Raw genomic sequence first — 16,087 nt, 5'->3', positions numbered from 1 at the left:
ACATTTGTTATTTTTTATTTTCTGGATGTTAGCCACTCTGACAGGAGTCAGCTGATATCTCAGGGTGGTTCTGATCTGCATTTCCCTGATTAGTGATGTTGAACCCCTCTTCATGTACTTGTTGGCCATTTGTACATCTTCTTTGAAAAAAAAATGTCTGTTCAGTTGCTCTGTCCATTTTTTAATTGGATTGTTTGGTTTTTGTGTTGTTGTTATTGAGTTGTAGGAGTTCTTTATATATTTTGGATACTAACCTCTTCTCAGATTTGTGATTTGCGACTATCTTCTCCCATTCAGAAGGTTATCTTTTTCATTTTGTTGATGGTTTCCTCTGCTGTGCAGATAGGATTACTTACTAAAAATGGAGATCCCTGCAAGGTCCTTCTCAAACCTTCTGATTTGGAACCTGTGGAGGTGAGGCTTGACATTCTTTTTTTTTAACAATTGCCCCAGATGGCCTGGGGTACCATGAGCTGCCTAAGGCCACACAGCTAATGGTGGCAGCTCCAGAACTAGAACCCCAGTCTTCTGACTCCATCCGGGGCATTTCTCTTACAGCTTGAATGTCCCTAGGGCTTAAAGCTTTGGGAAACGAGGCTCACGTTGGATGCAAGAGAGTGTGTTGAGTGGCTCTCTTATCCAGCAGACCACTAATCCACATAATTTAATTAGTTCCTTACAAGGTGGGGCTCGAGGACTTGAATTCCCAGAGCAGGCAGAGACAGTTGAAACAGACCACTTGCTCTGGGATGACCTGGCACCTGCTGACCCTGTCTTTGCCACTAGATAGGATTTCAAAGTTCTCTGTGTCTACCTCTGCCCACACTCTCTGGGGACCAGCTCTTCTCTTGGCGACTTAGAAAAACAGGCTTGGATTTCCCTCTGGCCTATAGTGATCTCACCTCCCTCTCTTTTTCCCTTCCTCCTTCCTTTCCTCTTCCTCTTTGTCCTTCTTCTTCCCTCCCTCCTCTCCCCTCTACCCCCTCTCCGTTATTAGAATATGATTCACGTACCATACAATTCACTCATTTAAAGCATACAAGTCAATGGTTTTTAGTATATTCGCAGAGTAGTGCAACATCACCACAATCAATTTTAGAACATTTTCATCACCCCTGAAAGAAATTCCATCACATTCCACTCTAAGCAATGACTTTTCTCCCCCCTCTTCTGCCCCACTCTACCTAGCCCCAAGCAATCACTAATCCACTTCCTGCGTCTATAGATTGGCCTTTTCTGGACATTGCAAATAAATGGAATCATACAATATATGGTCCTTTGTGACTAGCTTCTTTCACTTAGTGTGTTTTCGAGGCCCATCTATGTTGTACCATGTATCAATATTTCATTCCTCTTTAGGCCATTCCACTGTATGGATATATCATATTTTGCTTATGCATTTATCAATTGACAGAATCTGGATTATTTCCCTTTTTTGGTTATTGTGAATAATGCCATAAATATTAGTGTCCAAATTTTTGTATGGTCATGTTTTCATTTTTTCTGGGTGTATATCTAGGAGGGGGATTGTAGGGTCACATGGCAATTCTATGTTTAACCTTTTGAAGAAATGCCAAACTGTTTCCCAAAGTGGCTACACCATTTTACATCCCCATCAGCAGTGTATGAGAGCTCTAATTTACCCACATCCTCATGAACACTTATTATCTGTCTCTTTGTGGATAGCCTACCTAGTGGGTGTGAGGTGGTATCTCATTATGTTTTTGACTTGCATTTTCCTGATGGCTAATGATGTTGAGTATCTTTTCACGTGCCTGCTGACCATTTTTTTCTTTGAAGAAATGTCTACACAAATCCTTTGCCCATCTTTTAATTGTGTTGTCTTTTTCTTATTGAGTTTTAAGAGATATATAATGTAGATATAAGTACCTGTCAGTTGCATAATTCTCAAATATTTTCTCCCAGTCTAGGGATTATTTTTTTCACTTTCTTGATGGTATTCCTTGAAGCACAGAAGTATTTATTTATTTATTTATTTATTTTTTAAATGTTTATTATTTTCAAAGAGAGAGATAGAGTGAGCAGGGGAGGGGCAGAGAGAGAGAGATACACACAGAATCGAAGCAGGCTTCAGACTCTGAGGTGTCAGCACAGAACCCGATGTGGGGCTCAAACTCATGAACTGTGAGATCACGACCTGAGCCGAAGTCAGATGCTTAACCGAGTCAGCCAGGCACCCCTGAAGCATAGAAGTTTTTAATTTTGATGAAGTCAAATTTACCTAGTTGTTTTTGTTGGTATTTTTGGTGTTATATATAAGAAACTATTGCCTAATCCAAGGTCATGAAAATTTATCTCTATATTTTCTTCTAAGAATTTTATAGTATTAGTATCTTTTATCCATTTTGAATTAATTTTTGTATGGTGTGAGGTAGGGTCCAACTTCATTTTTTCAACTTTATTTAGTTGTTCCAGCACCATTTGTTGGAAAGACGATTCTTTTCCCCACTGAGTTCTTTTGGCACTCTTGTTAAAAATAAATTGACCATAAATGTATGGATTTACTTTTAGACTCTTAATTCCATTCCATTGACCTATATGTCTATCCTTACACCGGTACCACACTGCATCCATTACCGTAGCTTTATAGTAAGTTTTAAAAGTGGGTCCATCCACTTTCTGTGTCTACCTTCCAGCACACACAGTAAAGGCTAGGATGTGGTCTGAGTGCAAGGGCTGAGTAGAGGGGTTGAGGGCATGTAAGGAGAGGTAGGTCTGTGGGACTCAGAGGCCTAGTCTTTTAACCCTTATCCTGCCATAGCCCTGTGTAACCTTATGTGAGCTACTTCATATTTCCGTATGTTACTTCTCTGTTTCCTATTCTGTAGAATGAAGATTCTGGGCTAGTTGATTGTTAAATGAATTTTTAATTCTAATAGTCTGGAGGCATGGGAGACTCAGTTTCTATAGGCAAATTCTATCACAGGACCCCCTGACTTTATGGCAAAGCACTTGTCAGTCTTTCACTCACTTTAAACTTAGGTATAAGACAGGAAATATACAAGATGATTCTGGATTATCTTGCCATATTGGCCTGCGTTTCATGGCTGCACCATTCTACCCATTCCACCCTACCCTGGATCTCCATGTCCGTGGGGTCTGGTCCAGCTTCCAGGTAGCTTTTATCACTTCATTATCCTGTGTTAATCTCTTTGGGAAAGGACTGGGAAAGGCCCAGAGTTATTGGGAGTGGTCTACACAGCACTACTCGCTAACTGAATAAAGATTCAGTCTGATATGCACGATTGCTTCCCTTTGCTTGCAAGTCAGTAGTTTCTGGTAGATGAATAATCATGCATTTTCTTCAGTGTACGGGGTTGTCATCACGTATTTTCTCAAACAGCAGCTCATGGATTTTGGAGGCTTAAAAAAATGACTTCTTACTGAAGAAGCCGTGGCCAATGAGCCTGTGGGGCGGGTGGTAGTGGGGACCTGAATTCCGGGCCCTGCTCCTGTGTCTCCTCTCCGTCTCCCCGCTCTGGGCCTGTTTCCTTTTTAAAATTTTTTTTTTTTTACATTTGTTTATTTTTGAGAGACCGAGAGAGACAGAGCACAAGGTGGGGAGAGGCAGAGAGAGAGAGAGAGAGAGAGAGGGAGGCACAGAATCCAAAGTAGGCTCCAGGCTCTGAGCTGTCAGCACAGAGCCCGACGCGGGGCTCGAACCCAGGAACCCTGAGATCATGACCTGAGCCGAAGTCGGACGTCCAACTGACTGAGCCACCCAGGCGCTCGGCCTGTTTCTTTATGTTTAAAAACAAAACACGGAGGAATGTTCTGATATATGCAACGATGTGTGTTGTGCTAAGTGAGAGAAGCTAGATCCAAAAGGCCACACACTGTATAATTTCCATTATGTGGCTCTCTGAAAAAGGCGACGAAAACAGATCAATAGTGGCCAGGAGCAAGTGGGTGGGGAGAACGGATCAACAATAAAGAGCCACAAGGGCACTTTTGGGGGTGAATTACTCTCTATCTTGATTTTTGGTGGTGATGACATCACTGTGTAAGTTGCTCAAAATGGAAAACACTGTATCTAAAAGAGTGAATTTTACGGCATGTAAATTATACTTCAATAAACACAAAAATGTGAAATACGCTCACACACTAGTTAGCACACATGTGCACGTGCGCACGCGCGCACACACACACACACACACACACACTCACACTCACTATTTAACTAGAAAATCTCTAAGATCCCTGCAAGTGCCAGGATTCACTGGTTCTCCCCTGGGGGGACAGTCACGGGCAGGGCGACAGGAAGAGGTACCCAGGGCCTCATCTCATTTTGAAACTTCCCTTCCCTGATTCTTCCTACCCTTCCCCAACTCAGAATAATCTTTCTGTGATGTAGTGTGCAAAGGAGGAAAAACAGGCTTCATTCGTGTGGTTCGCCATTTTAGGAACAAGGCCGCTCCCTCCACAGCCATGCACGTGTCCGTGTGCCCGCTGAACCTCTTCGCAAGACAGGCCTTGCCCACAGCCGCTCATCCCAGCTCTGAGGTCTGAATCGTTGGCCTGGAATGGAATATTTCTGAATAAGAGCCCAGAATCCAAATCCCAGTGAAACAGCCACAGAGGCCTGTCAGAAGAATGGGAATCTAGATAGAGAACATGGAATCCTACTTCCGTTTTCCATCCAGCGTCTGAAGGAGGAGCCCTCTAGCCTTCTGCTCTGCAATTTACTAAGGCCTAACACAAGACTGTTGAGACCATCCAGGTGACACAGAGTCAGGGAACCGGGCCCTCGCTGGGAAGAAGACAGCAAGGGGCTTGACACTGGCAGAGGCTGCTACCTGCACCCACAAAGAAACCGCAGCCAGCCTCCCTGCTGGCAGGAAGAGCCAACGCTCAGGGGCCAGGCCACTGCGAAAGCTGCCGGGTGGGGATCTACAAAGGCCCTCCACCTTCACCGCCTCCCAGTGCCGAGACCAGCCCCATTTCATGAGCACTTACTATGTGCCAGGCCGAGGCCAAGCCCTCTGTATTCATTCACAACAACTGTAAGATTTTAAAATTCTAATCTTTGTTTTACAAACAAGGAAACTAAGTGAAGAGGTGGGACTCAGCCTGTGCAATCAGGGGCCGTTTCTTTCTTTTGTCAGCTGCTGAGATAGGCTAGACCTAGCTAGGCTAGATCCAAGGCTCCGAGGGGCCTGAGCCCGTGCTTTAAGGCAGCAAAAGCAAACGGAGAGTACTGTTCTAGATGGAGCTCATGTTGAGCCCCCCCGCCCCCCCACCCTCCTGAGCCCATTTAGAACAAGCCAGACCCAGGGCACCTGGATGGCTCAGTCAGTTAAGCATCCAGCTTCGATTCAGGTCATGATCTCACAGCTCATGGGTTTGAGCCCTGCGTCGGGCTCTGTGTTGACAGCTCAGAGCCTGAAGCCTGTTTCAGATTCTGTGTCTCTTTCTCTCTGCCCCTCCCCTGCTTGCACTCTGTCTCTCTCTCTCAAAATAAATAAACATTAAGAAGAAGAAGAAGAAGCCCGACCCTGTAGCTTCTCCTTGGCCAGGGAGTCCTTCCCCCTGGTATACAGAGTCAGGGACAGATCCTGTGATCCCACTGTGCGTGCTGAAGGGCTGGGTATAGGGAAGGGGCCCAGCTGCGTGCACTGGAAGGTCCGGCTGCATGCACTGGAGGTCCCAGGAATGGAAGCCAGGAGTTCATGTGGGCACTTCTTTTTTTTTTTAAATGTTTATTTATTTTTGAGAGAGACAGAGACAGAATGCGAGTGGGTTGGGACAGACAGAGAGGGAGGCACAGGATCCGAAGCAGGCTCCAGGCTCCGAGCTGTCAGCACAGAGCCCGACGCGGGGCTCGAACTCAAGAGCTGCGAGATCATGACCTGAGCTGAAGTCGGACGCTCAACCGACTGAGCCACCCAGGCGCCCCTCATGTGGGCGCTTCTGCTCAGGAAGGCAGATGGAGGGAAAGCGTGCCACCAGTGCTCTGTGGCCAGCAGGGGGCATGCCCCTCAGAGGGGGTTCCTGCTTACTTGTCCAAGCCACAGAGCCTGGAGGCTGCCACATCCCAGAAAAGGTCCTAAGACATGCATTGGAAGCTGGGACTAGTGAGCAATTGGAAGCTGGCACCAAGGAAGGGGTAGCCTCATGCCCTTTGTGCCAGAAGTCCCTGGGGAAGATTCCCAGGTGGGCACAGCTCTTAGTGTTATAAATGGCAGCCCCAATCCCCACCTGTCCCCTGGACCTGAGCACATCTCTGCTCCTGGTGGTCAGCAGGATACACGGGCAGTGACAGCTTGTTAGAGGATGATTCTGGAAATAAGCCAGGTGGCTCTGCTGGGTAGGAGAAGTTCCAGGTTCCCTCGAGGTGGTGGCCTTCATTAAGGAGGACAGAGAAGGAAGTTTCTTCTGTGGCAGCCGAGACTGACAGCAGGGTATGCCATAGACTTGACAATTCAGGCACCGTGGCAGGTGTGGACTTGGTCTTGACTGTGTGGGGCAGGAAGTCCTGCTCTAGGAGGTGGGCCCCGGGGTTGGGAGACAAACTGGTTCCCATGCAGGTGTGACTAAAGGCACAATCCTCTAAGATCATTGCTACTTCCGGGAGCAAAGGTTCTGCCACTGAAGGGAGCTGCAAGCACCGCCGCTCCTTTTTACCTCGTTCTTGCCTTTCTCTTGTCAACCTGACTTCTGGGCTCTCAGAGCCCCACTGCTTCGGCGTTAGTGGGAGATGCGATTGTCTGTTGCTCAGGAAACCAGGTTCTCTATGAGGAGCACCATCTGTATGCAGCAGACTTCAACCTTGGGACTTCATTTAAGGGCATCATAGCGGCGTCTGGCCACTGCTGACGTTTTTTCAGGCCACTGGGTTTTGTGGCTGAGCACAAACCAGGGGGCACAGAGGCCACGCAGCCAAGGAGAACTTGGCAGGGTCGGGGCTCTAGCCTTCCAGTGACACCATTGTCCCAACCTACCAGGATGAGTCCCACACCCCAGAGATCTGGTTTCCCGAGCTTTTCTGCTTGGCAGTGAGGGGGAACCAGACCGTGTATGTGTGTGTGTGTGTGTGTGTGTGTGTGATTAATGGGGCTGGGTGTGGGTGGGGAAAGAGGTGAGGTGGTACCTTTTTTTATTTCTAGCAGTAAAGCCTGCCCAATAACCCCCCAGACCAAGGAGCCACACAGAATTAGCTGGATTATAGTGGGTTCAAGTCATTTATTTTTAGACTGTACCAGCATGTTTGGGTCTGGGGGTCCAATCCCCAAATTCCAGAAAAATAAACTAATGAGAACCACATGCACTATGAGAAGGCCATTCCGACGTGTCTGTGATCATGCTGTGATTGGGCATAGAATATAGACCAGGAGTCCTCCCTGAACAGCTGACGGTAGCTGGCTCTGAGCCCTCCTTGGGACTGGGGAGAGGGCCAAGACCGGATCATGGACCCTGTCCCTTTAAGGCCCCGAGCCCCTTATTGCTACATTTGCTACGTTGCTACTTGATGGCCTCCGGGCCTTGCCCAGGGGAGGCCTTATCACTGGGTGGTACTAATGAGTAGGCTGCTGGCATTTGCCCTTCCCATTGTTACAACAGCACAGAACTCTTTTTCAGAGGGTCCCAGGGTGAGTTATCAGGGATTCAGCTGACCACTATTCAACTACGCCGCACATGGTCTCAGCTCGGCCAGCCCTGTTGGAGGCTGGTGGCCCATTATGTTCCCCCAACCCCAGGGCTTTCCAGCTCCTGGACCTTGTTGGAACACCCCCCACCCCCAACACACTCTGCAAGGTCCAAAGACCAACAGCCCGCTAACCTTTCCAGCACAGGGGCAAGGCTTCTTAGTGGTGGCTTTCGAAGCCCATGCATTTGGAGCACAATGGGAGGGGCACATTTTAGGAGAAACATCAACTTCCACAAACAGCAAAAAGGCCCGATGGTGGCAGGCTCCTGGTTCAATGTCCTGTTGGTGAGGTAGTTTAAACACACCAGCAATCCTGGAAGAGCCCTCCCCCCGGAGCATGTCCCCACATGTTCACTGGTCTACACAACAACTCAGAGTTGTGAGAGGGGCCTCTGGGGTGCTGGCCTGTACCTGACCTCTAGGCCTTGGTGGGCCTGGAGCCCCGCTCAGCTGATGGCACCGTTGGGCTGGGCCCCACCGTGTTCCTGGGGTACAGAGGCACCGGACAGAACAGGACATCACTTTCTGCAAGGGAAGGAGCCCTCTCCCCACCGCTGCTTGGGCCAGGCCCTCTGGGTGCTGCTGGGCATTTACATGCGCCAACCTCCAAGTTTTCTTCTTCCCTTGAGGCAAAGGTGATCTCAGTCAGATATCCAGTGCCTGGTACCTGTGCGTCTGACGCTGCTGGGTGGGTGGTCACTTCTGTGGCTGCCCTGAAGCTTTGACTATGGGGCTGCCAAGAGGATATTTGTCCAGTGAGCCCTCAATAAGAGACTCTGCCCAGCAGGAGAGCTAAGGAAGCTTCTGGAAGCAGGGAGACCTGTTTTGCTACAAAACTGCCTTCAGAAGTCTAATCTGGTTTGAAGTTTTGGCTGTGTAGACCAGGCCAATGGGGAACCCGCAAAGACCGTATTTTCGAAGTGTGCTTGCATTCGAAGGTCTGCACAGTAGATGACCTTGGACTGGCCAGCTGGGTGGAGCCACCCCATCCTCCCACCCGCGTTGCTTGGTTTGATCTACTGGGGAGCACGCGATGGTCACGGGACCGAGTATGCCTGGTTGGGAGGTGGGGTGAGGGGACTTATTGCCCTGGGTTTGAACGTACCTCTATTGAATCTGCTGCCTGCCCCCAGAACGGGTCCCCAGAAGTGTTTGGAAACCTTCAGCCTGCACCATCTCGGGGGTGCAGTCCATCTGGCTCCGGGTGGGACCTCCAGGGTTGGCCAAGTCTCAGCCAGCATCGCTCAGGAGCAGTGGCCAGGGGGACTGGGGAAGCCAAACTTGCTCTGTCCACAGCCCATGGGGAAGGGCAGGGGGCAGTCAGGCCTTTGCCCTGGGTAACTGAGGGCAGAGAGGTGCTGCTGTTCTGGAACTTCCTTTGTCCACATACCCTGTGCCTTGATGTCAACACAGCTTGGGGACCCCTGACAGGGAGGAGCTTCTTTGGGGCAATGTTGGGTGCAGAAAACTTGAACTGCATTTTGGTTCTGAAAAAGGAGTCCTGTGTGAAAAGCAAGGAGATTTAAAAAAAAAAAAAGGGGGGGGGGGCGCCTGGGTGGCTCAGTCGGTTAAGCGGCCGACTTTGGCTCAGGTCACAATCTCGCGATCCGTGAGTTCGAGCCCCGCGTCGGGCTCTGTGCTGACAGCTCAGAGCCTGGAGCCTGCTTCAGATTCTGTGTCTCCCTCTCTCTCTGCCCCTCCCCGTTCATGCTCTGTCTCTCCCTGTCTCAAAAATAAATAAACGTTAAAAAAAAAAATTAAAAAAAAAAAAAAGGCAGAACAAGGAGAGGAGTCAAAAAACCCCATAACATGGGATAGGGCTTCATTTCGTTCGTGTACTCATCACATAGTTTCTGAGTATCTTCCTAGGGCCACAGTCTGTGCTGAGGTTGTGTGATATCAGGGTGTGGGAGTGCCTGACAAGAGCCCGGGTCTATCCACCGCTGGAGACAACCTGAGGACCCAACACATGTCCTCTCCCTAATATCTACTCTACCTGGCAGAGAGAGCAACTACCACCAGTGGGGGAAACTGAGGCATAGTGGTCACAAACCCGCAAGGGTACAGCCATAGCCAAGTTTCCTAATGCCCACAGTGGCCCTGCTGTGAGGGATGGAAGGCTGGTGCCGTGGGGACAGGGCCCTGTGGAATCAGACACATGACCGCACTGATGTGGGGCTGCAAAGATGGTCATGGAAGCGCCCAGGAGGCGGGGTCTGCAAACAAGCTTGAGACTTTGGTCACCAGCTGGTGAATTTGCCTACGTAAGTAAAGAAATACCAGCGATCGCTTTTTGTTTGTTTGTTTTGCTTCTGTGTTTGCTGTTTATACACTCCCCAGGGAAAAATTTCACCTATGGCCCAAAATAGATCGAAGGATAGTTCTAGCAGGTGGAGTGAGTGTCTGAATTCAAAAACATGTTGCTCAATACCGTTGTCTGAGGGCTCACGGGAGTCACAAGGATGACAACAATAATCGCGAGAGTAATAGCTACCGTTTGCTAAGCACCTACTACGCGTCAGGCACCTGACTCGGCGATGTACATGTATTACGTCACAGCCAACTGGCAGATAGTCGTTTTGACATACACACGAAGGGAGTGCAAGTGGGTTTTTTTGCAGGTTTTTGCAGGTTTTTCTTTGTGTCTGCTTTTCCCCTTGATGGTCCACTTCGTTTAGGGCCCACTTTGCTGGGCTGGCAGAGGACCATTTGGTCCTGGCCTAGGCCCCCTGGAGCCAACTCAGCCCCAACTTCAGACACAAGTGAGACCTGGCCCTCCCTGCCGGGGCTCGGCCATGCCTATGCCCCAGCCACCTCCCCCCACCCCGGGGGAAGGTGGCTGCCGGAGGGGAGGATCCCAGTGCCCCCGAGTTCACGGCCATGTTTATTTTGAGTAAAACACGAGGGAACAAACCAAGGAGAAGGGGCGAAACCAGAATAAATTCGGAAATAATAAATGTTTCCAAAGATGGTCAGAACCTCCACGGCTGTTAAACCACGAGCTCTTTTCCGGACACCGGTGCTTCCTGTGGTGTCGGACCCTGGAGGCACTTGACGGGACCAGGGGGCAGCCCCACGCCCCCGTGGGGACCCCCCGGAAAGTCGGCCTGCAGGGGGCTGAATGAACCGGAGGTGGAGCAGTCGGCGGGGTTGCTCAGCGGTGTGGCCTCCACCCGGCCGGGTTGCACGAGGGTCCTTGCACAGATGGGGGCCGGGGCGGGGCCAGAAAGGGGGCCGTCGGGACGCAGCGGCTGTCGCTCTAGGGGGCGCTGTGGGCGCACTGGCCGCGGTGCGGAGGTGGGGGGTGGGGGGGTAATACTGGGGGTGCTCGGGGCCTGCCAGTGGCTCTTGCATCTGCCGGAAGGCGTGGTCCCCCAGACAGAAGGAAGAGTGGCGATAATAAGGATATGACCTCAAGTGAGAGTCACGACAGGAGCCCCGCCAGGTGTTGTGCCCCGAACGAGTTAGGGCCAAGGGCCTCCTCGAGAATGGGGTGTCGGCGCACAACTGTACAAGGAAGAGAGGGTTGTAAACAGGGGCCTCTGCAGGGCCGACCCCGGGCTCTGTGGACTTTTTCTGCATGGTGTCCCCGGGCACCCACCGAGTCTCCCCTCTGCCGCCCGTCATCCCCCTCACTCCTTCTCTTTCACAGTGACCAGATCTCCCCGTAGGGAAACTCTGTCCGCGGATGTGGAGCGCCGCCGCCTGCCCGTGGGGTCGTCGGGCCCGGGCCCTGCGGCGGGGACCGTCAGGAGGACTGCATCAGGCCGGTGAGGCGCTTGCCCGCCAGCGACTTTCCCTGCAGAGACAGGCGACAGAGTTGGCACGCACAGGTGCACACACAAACACACACACACACACACAGACAGGGACAGAGACAGAGAGCCAGACAGGTGAATTAATTGTTGCCAGAGCCATGGAGGCCGAATGACTTAGCTACGGGACCCTGTTGATCTCTGGGTTTGGGAGCCTTGACCCCAGCACTTGGAACAGGCAGGGCGCTGGGGCAGGTTGCGGGGCCAAGGTGTGTTGCTGGTCCTTTGGGGGGCGTGGGAATCTTACCCCAAACCAGGCATTTTAACTCTTAGGTAGAGTGTCTCTTAATGCTTGTGGGCCCATCCTGAACTTGATTTTATTCAAGTGAGGAAGGAAAAGGTAGACTGGGGAGTAGGAAGATGACGGAGGTGGGTTGACCTAAGTAGGTGATGGTTAAGGATCTGGGTGATTAGAAGCTAAGGAATGAACTAGTCTTAAGAAGGCAGAAGACTTAGGATCCTTTCTGAAAGGCGGGAGTGAGCCCTGCTTGGGAGAGGCTCTGGGTTGTCTTGATGACCGGTTCTGGGACTGTGGAAATACAGGGGCATTTGCCAAGGCTGGGAGCCAGGCCGGTGAGCTGAGGCTGCTGCAGGACCCAGGCCAGTGCACCCCTGTCGTGTCCTATGTTCCTGGCTCTCCGTCTGTGGTACCCAGGGGCTGAACTTGATGACCCCACATCAGGATGTACCTGCACTTGTAACCCATGTAGCAGTTCTCAAAAATGAAAAAATTGACCTGGCTGGTAAGGCCTGGTGCATGAGGCACAGAGATCCTGAGAGAGATCGATTCCTCTATTGCCCCCGGGGGGGGTGGGGGGGTGGGTGGTGGCCGGGGAGCGTCCAGTGTGGGATTGGGCACCAAGAGGATGGATGAGGAGGAGGATGGGTAAGGCTCAGTCATTCTGCTTATTTTGTTTGACACAGTCTGTGCCCATTCCCTGCTCACCCTCTTAAGAAATCCATAGTGGGGCACCTGGGTGGTTCAGTCGGTTAAGCGTCCGACTTCGGCCCAGGCCACGATATCACGGTTCGTGAGTTCGAGTCCCGCATCCAGCTCTCTGCTGTCAGTACAGAGCCCGCTTCGGATCCTGTCTCCCGCCCCTTTTTCTCTGTCCCTCCCGCCCTCTCTCAACACCAAATAAACATTTAAAAATAAAAAAGAGAAATCCATAGCATCGGGAAGGGGTCTAGACGAGTGTGTGGCTGGACCCAAGCGGACTGATCACTGTGTCTGAGAAAATACTCAAACCCCATGCTGTCATTGACATCGGGTCAGCAACACCCTTGCCATCTGCAAAGGCGAGCACATGGTCCTCATCAGCATGGGCCGTGCTGTTTGGTAGTGAGAGACTGCAAGGGCCAGCAGTTCCTCATGTTCATTTCCAAGTGGGGTGTGAGGGCTCGTCTTGTTTACTGGGTTTGGCTGTGTGCAAGCTGGATGTAATTAAAAAAAATTGATCAGGTTTGTGAAGCCTGGTAGAGTACTCAATCAACTGGCTGATTGATGAATTGATGGATAATGGGTACATCTAGTAAATGAACAAGGGCTGTGAGTTTGCTGGATGCAAGACAATGGGTCGTCTGGCTTAGCTCTTCATTGGGGGACCTGCCAGCTTGACTTTGAGAATTCTGATGGCAGGCATGGGAGCTTGTCCAGAAATGGAATCGCCCTCAGGAGCTATTGGAAAGCCTGTATCTACATCCCCTTTTCTTTCACTCCTCATGTTCACTAGTGAGACGGAACTTCGTTTTTTTCTCCCCTATTTTAAACACACACACACACACACACACAGGCACACACACAGAATCTCCCCAACAGTGGCCTTATCTGGATCTTCAAATACACTAAACTTAGCCTGCAGCAGGATGCATTTATACCAGGGTAAGGATTTTTTAATCAGATTTTTTTTTTTTTTTTTTTTTTTTTAATCCTAGAGGGTTGCAGTGCCAGTCTTTGCAAATCACTAAAAGTAAGGTGGCTACTTGTCTGGGTAAAGCGGGTAGGACAAGAGCTCACAGCTGGCGGAGGCTGACCTTCAAGGACTTGCTCCGGCCCTGATTCTAAGGCACACCCATGGCTGGTACTCTCCTTGACTGCCCTTTCTTGGAGCTGGAGGCATTTGTCATCCTGTTGGTTCACCTGGGATTGTGCCTTCTGGATGCAGGCCTGAAGGCAGGAAGTGTGGGTATGTGCGCGAGGTCCTCTCGGGGGAAATGTGGAGCTGATTTTAGGGGTCTCCTGGTCCGAGGGTTCTAATAAACCTCGCCCGAAACCTTTACCCACATCCATCCCTGCTCGTATGAAAGGCACCGAGGAATTTTGCTTGCCTCTTGGTGCTGTTTATTGCTGCAGTAACCTTGTACCGAATACTGGCTCCTCCCCCTCTCCTTCTGTCCCTTTTCCACCAGGGCAACAAATTACACGTCTGTCACCAAATGTATACATTCTGGTTTTGCCATACATGGTATCTGGGGCTCTGATTTAGCTGGCGGATGTGAAAAAAAAAATGACTAAAGCTTCTGAATAACAGTGCACTGCCAGTGCCCATGTTAAAAGCCCAGAAACAAAGAGGGAGAGGTTTACCAGGCATCCAAACCCTCATTACAGCTACTTCCTCATTAGTGAGGTCATTTTGGCTGGAGAGGGGGCTGTAGGTTGAGGGAGGTTGGAGATTCTGTATCTGGAGAATTATGTGACTGTCTGCTTTAGGTGCCTTTGGCCCGGAGGTCCCCCACCCTCTACCCCTCCCTGTTCTATAGAAAAGGCTGGGCCGGGCTTGGAGTCGCTAATTAATCTCTTCCTGCTTGAGCCCTGGAGCTCAGCCTCATAGCTCTGACTCCAAGGACCTGTGGCCTGCCGTCAATGCCTTCTCCTCCCCCTGCCCCCAACTGCTTCCATATCTCAGGACTTCTGGGGCCAGCCTAGAGAACTTGCCCTGAGATTGTTCCCAGCCTCTCAGCAATCCAGGTGGCGTTCCTTGGCATTTTTATCTCCCTCCCCCCACCCCTGCATGCACACATTTTTCAAATGCCAGTTCTGATGCTAAAGGAGGTCGTGAGGTTTCGGGTCGGCTCAGGGGGTAGCTCAGTCCAACTGCAATCTGTCCGCTACTCAGTGACCTCTGGGGTGAGGCTGGAAGGTGGTTATTCATGCAGGACGCAGGCATGGCTAGCTGCCTGGCCTCGGGCTTTGGGGAAGAAATCCTGCAATCACACTGGCTCAGCAGCTGCCTCTCTTCTGAAGAGCCGAGGCTCCTGTAATTTTCAGGGATCAAAGTGAAATCTGACAGCAGAGGCTACCCGTGTTCAGACATGAGCTGCCCCAAGGTCTATGCCACTAGGGGCTTGCTGGGAGCCCCAGAGCTACCTGCTCTGTCCTGAGAGAAGAGATCTCTCGCCCTGCACCCTCTGGGGCTCTTTCCTCCCTCTTCTTCACCCCCAGCCCTGCCTCCGATTGGATGATTCTGTAGAAAACACTTAGGAAGGGGAGCAGTAACTCCCCCTCTGCCTAGCATCTTGCATAGTTACAGGGGAAGCCATTTTTTCAGGGTGTGAATGTGTGATGTTCCCCAGTGCCGGTCATTTGGGAACGGACCACTGTGCCAGGAAACTGCAGCCAGCTCAGCCTGAGGCCTTGGCGTAGCTGAGCGAAGCAGCTGAAGGTGGTTGAAAATGCTATTAGCAGGCAGCCTTTGTCCAAGTGAGAAAATATACAGTGATTAAGAACCAAACTGCAGAAGGTACATTCCAGAGACACCAAAGCTTTGCATACAGACAAAGTGCTTTTCACCTTCGAGACATTTGGCAAAGTTAATCCAATAGAATTAGAATCCTGCAATGTGATGCACTAGGTTCGCAAACATCCACCCTCCACCCTGACTAATCATTTCAGCTCTGTGGCCATCTTGATGGCTCGAAGTCTGGAAGAAGGTGGTCATGAAATCTTTTGTTTCTAAAAGGAAATGCACAAAAGGAATGGCGCCCTTTTGTGCAGCGCTTTAAGGAAAATCAACATGCTGTTCGACATGCTGTGGCTCTGTGCATTGCACTTCCAGATATTAATCAACAAAACATGCACGATCCGGGTTACCAAGAGCTTTTGCCGCTTACTTACCTGGGCGACTGAGGCTAAACTCTTTGGCTGGGAAGAGGGCTGTGGCTCAGAGAGTAGCCCTGGGGGTCAGGTGGCATATTGGGGGGTAGCAGAGCCAAGCACTGGGGACTCGGGCAGGACCCTTTCCAATGCTAACGGAGTAAGGACATCTGAGCTGCTGCTGAGACTCTCAAGCTGATTTGCCCAGATGACCTAAGACCAAAGTTACAGATCTCAAATCCCCTAAGCCTAAATCCACGTTACTATGGGGATAGAAATCAACTGTGGTTGCCTCTGGAGGAGAAGGATGGAATTGATTGGAAAGGGGCGTGAGGGAACTTTCCAGGGTCATGGGGTGTAGGTTATACTGGTGCATACCGTTGTTAAATTCACTGAACCACACATTTCAGATCTGTTCATTTTGCTATATGTAATTACACCTCAAAAGGAAACAGAAAGATTAGGGAAAAAAATCCAGCTATCACATCTCTGCTTTGAAATTTCCCACTC

At 50.6% G+C, this 16,087-nt stretch overlaps 1 protein-coding gene across 13 annotated transcripts in view; it reads right to left on the bottom strand.

Moving 5' to 3' along the window:
• RGS6 (regulator of G protein signaling 6) overlaps positions 1-16,087 on the bottom strand; it is a 603,395-nt gene that overhangs the window by 1,651 nt on the left and 585,657 nt on the right. For 10 of the 13 annotated variants that reach the window (XM_060620202.3, XM_060620199.3, XM_060620200.3 and 7 more), the window contains one exon: positions 10,536-11,468. The exons of 1 other annotated variant lie outside the window; for it this stretch is intronic. In XM_060620202.3, coding sequence (XP_060476185.1) covers positions 11,302-11,468 — 167 coding nt within the window. In that variant the 3' untranslated portion in view covers positions 10,536-11,301. Of the gene's footprint in view, positions 1-10,535; positions 11,469-16,087 lie in introns of those variants that run through there. 2 more of the 13 variants (XM_060620212.3, XM_060620214.3) reach the window with 1 other exon arrangement.

This window comes from Panthera onca, chromosome B3 (genome assembly GCF_046562875.1).
Source record: "Panthera onca isolate mPanOnc1 chromosome B3, mPanOnc1 haplotype 2, whole genome shotgun sequence".
NCBI lineage: Eukaryota > Metazoa > Chordata > Mammalia > Carnivora > Felidae > Panthera > Panthera onca.
Note: the sequence above shows the minus strand (reverse complement) of the source record. Positions and strands in the feature narration are given on the sequence as shown.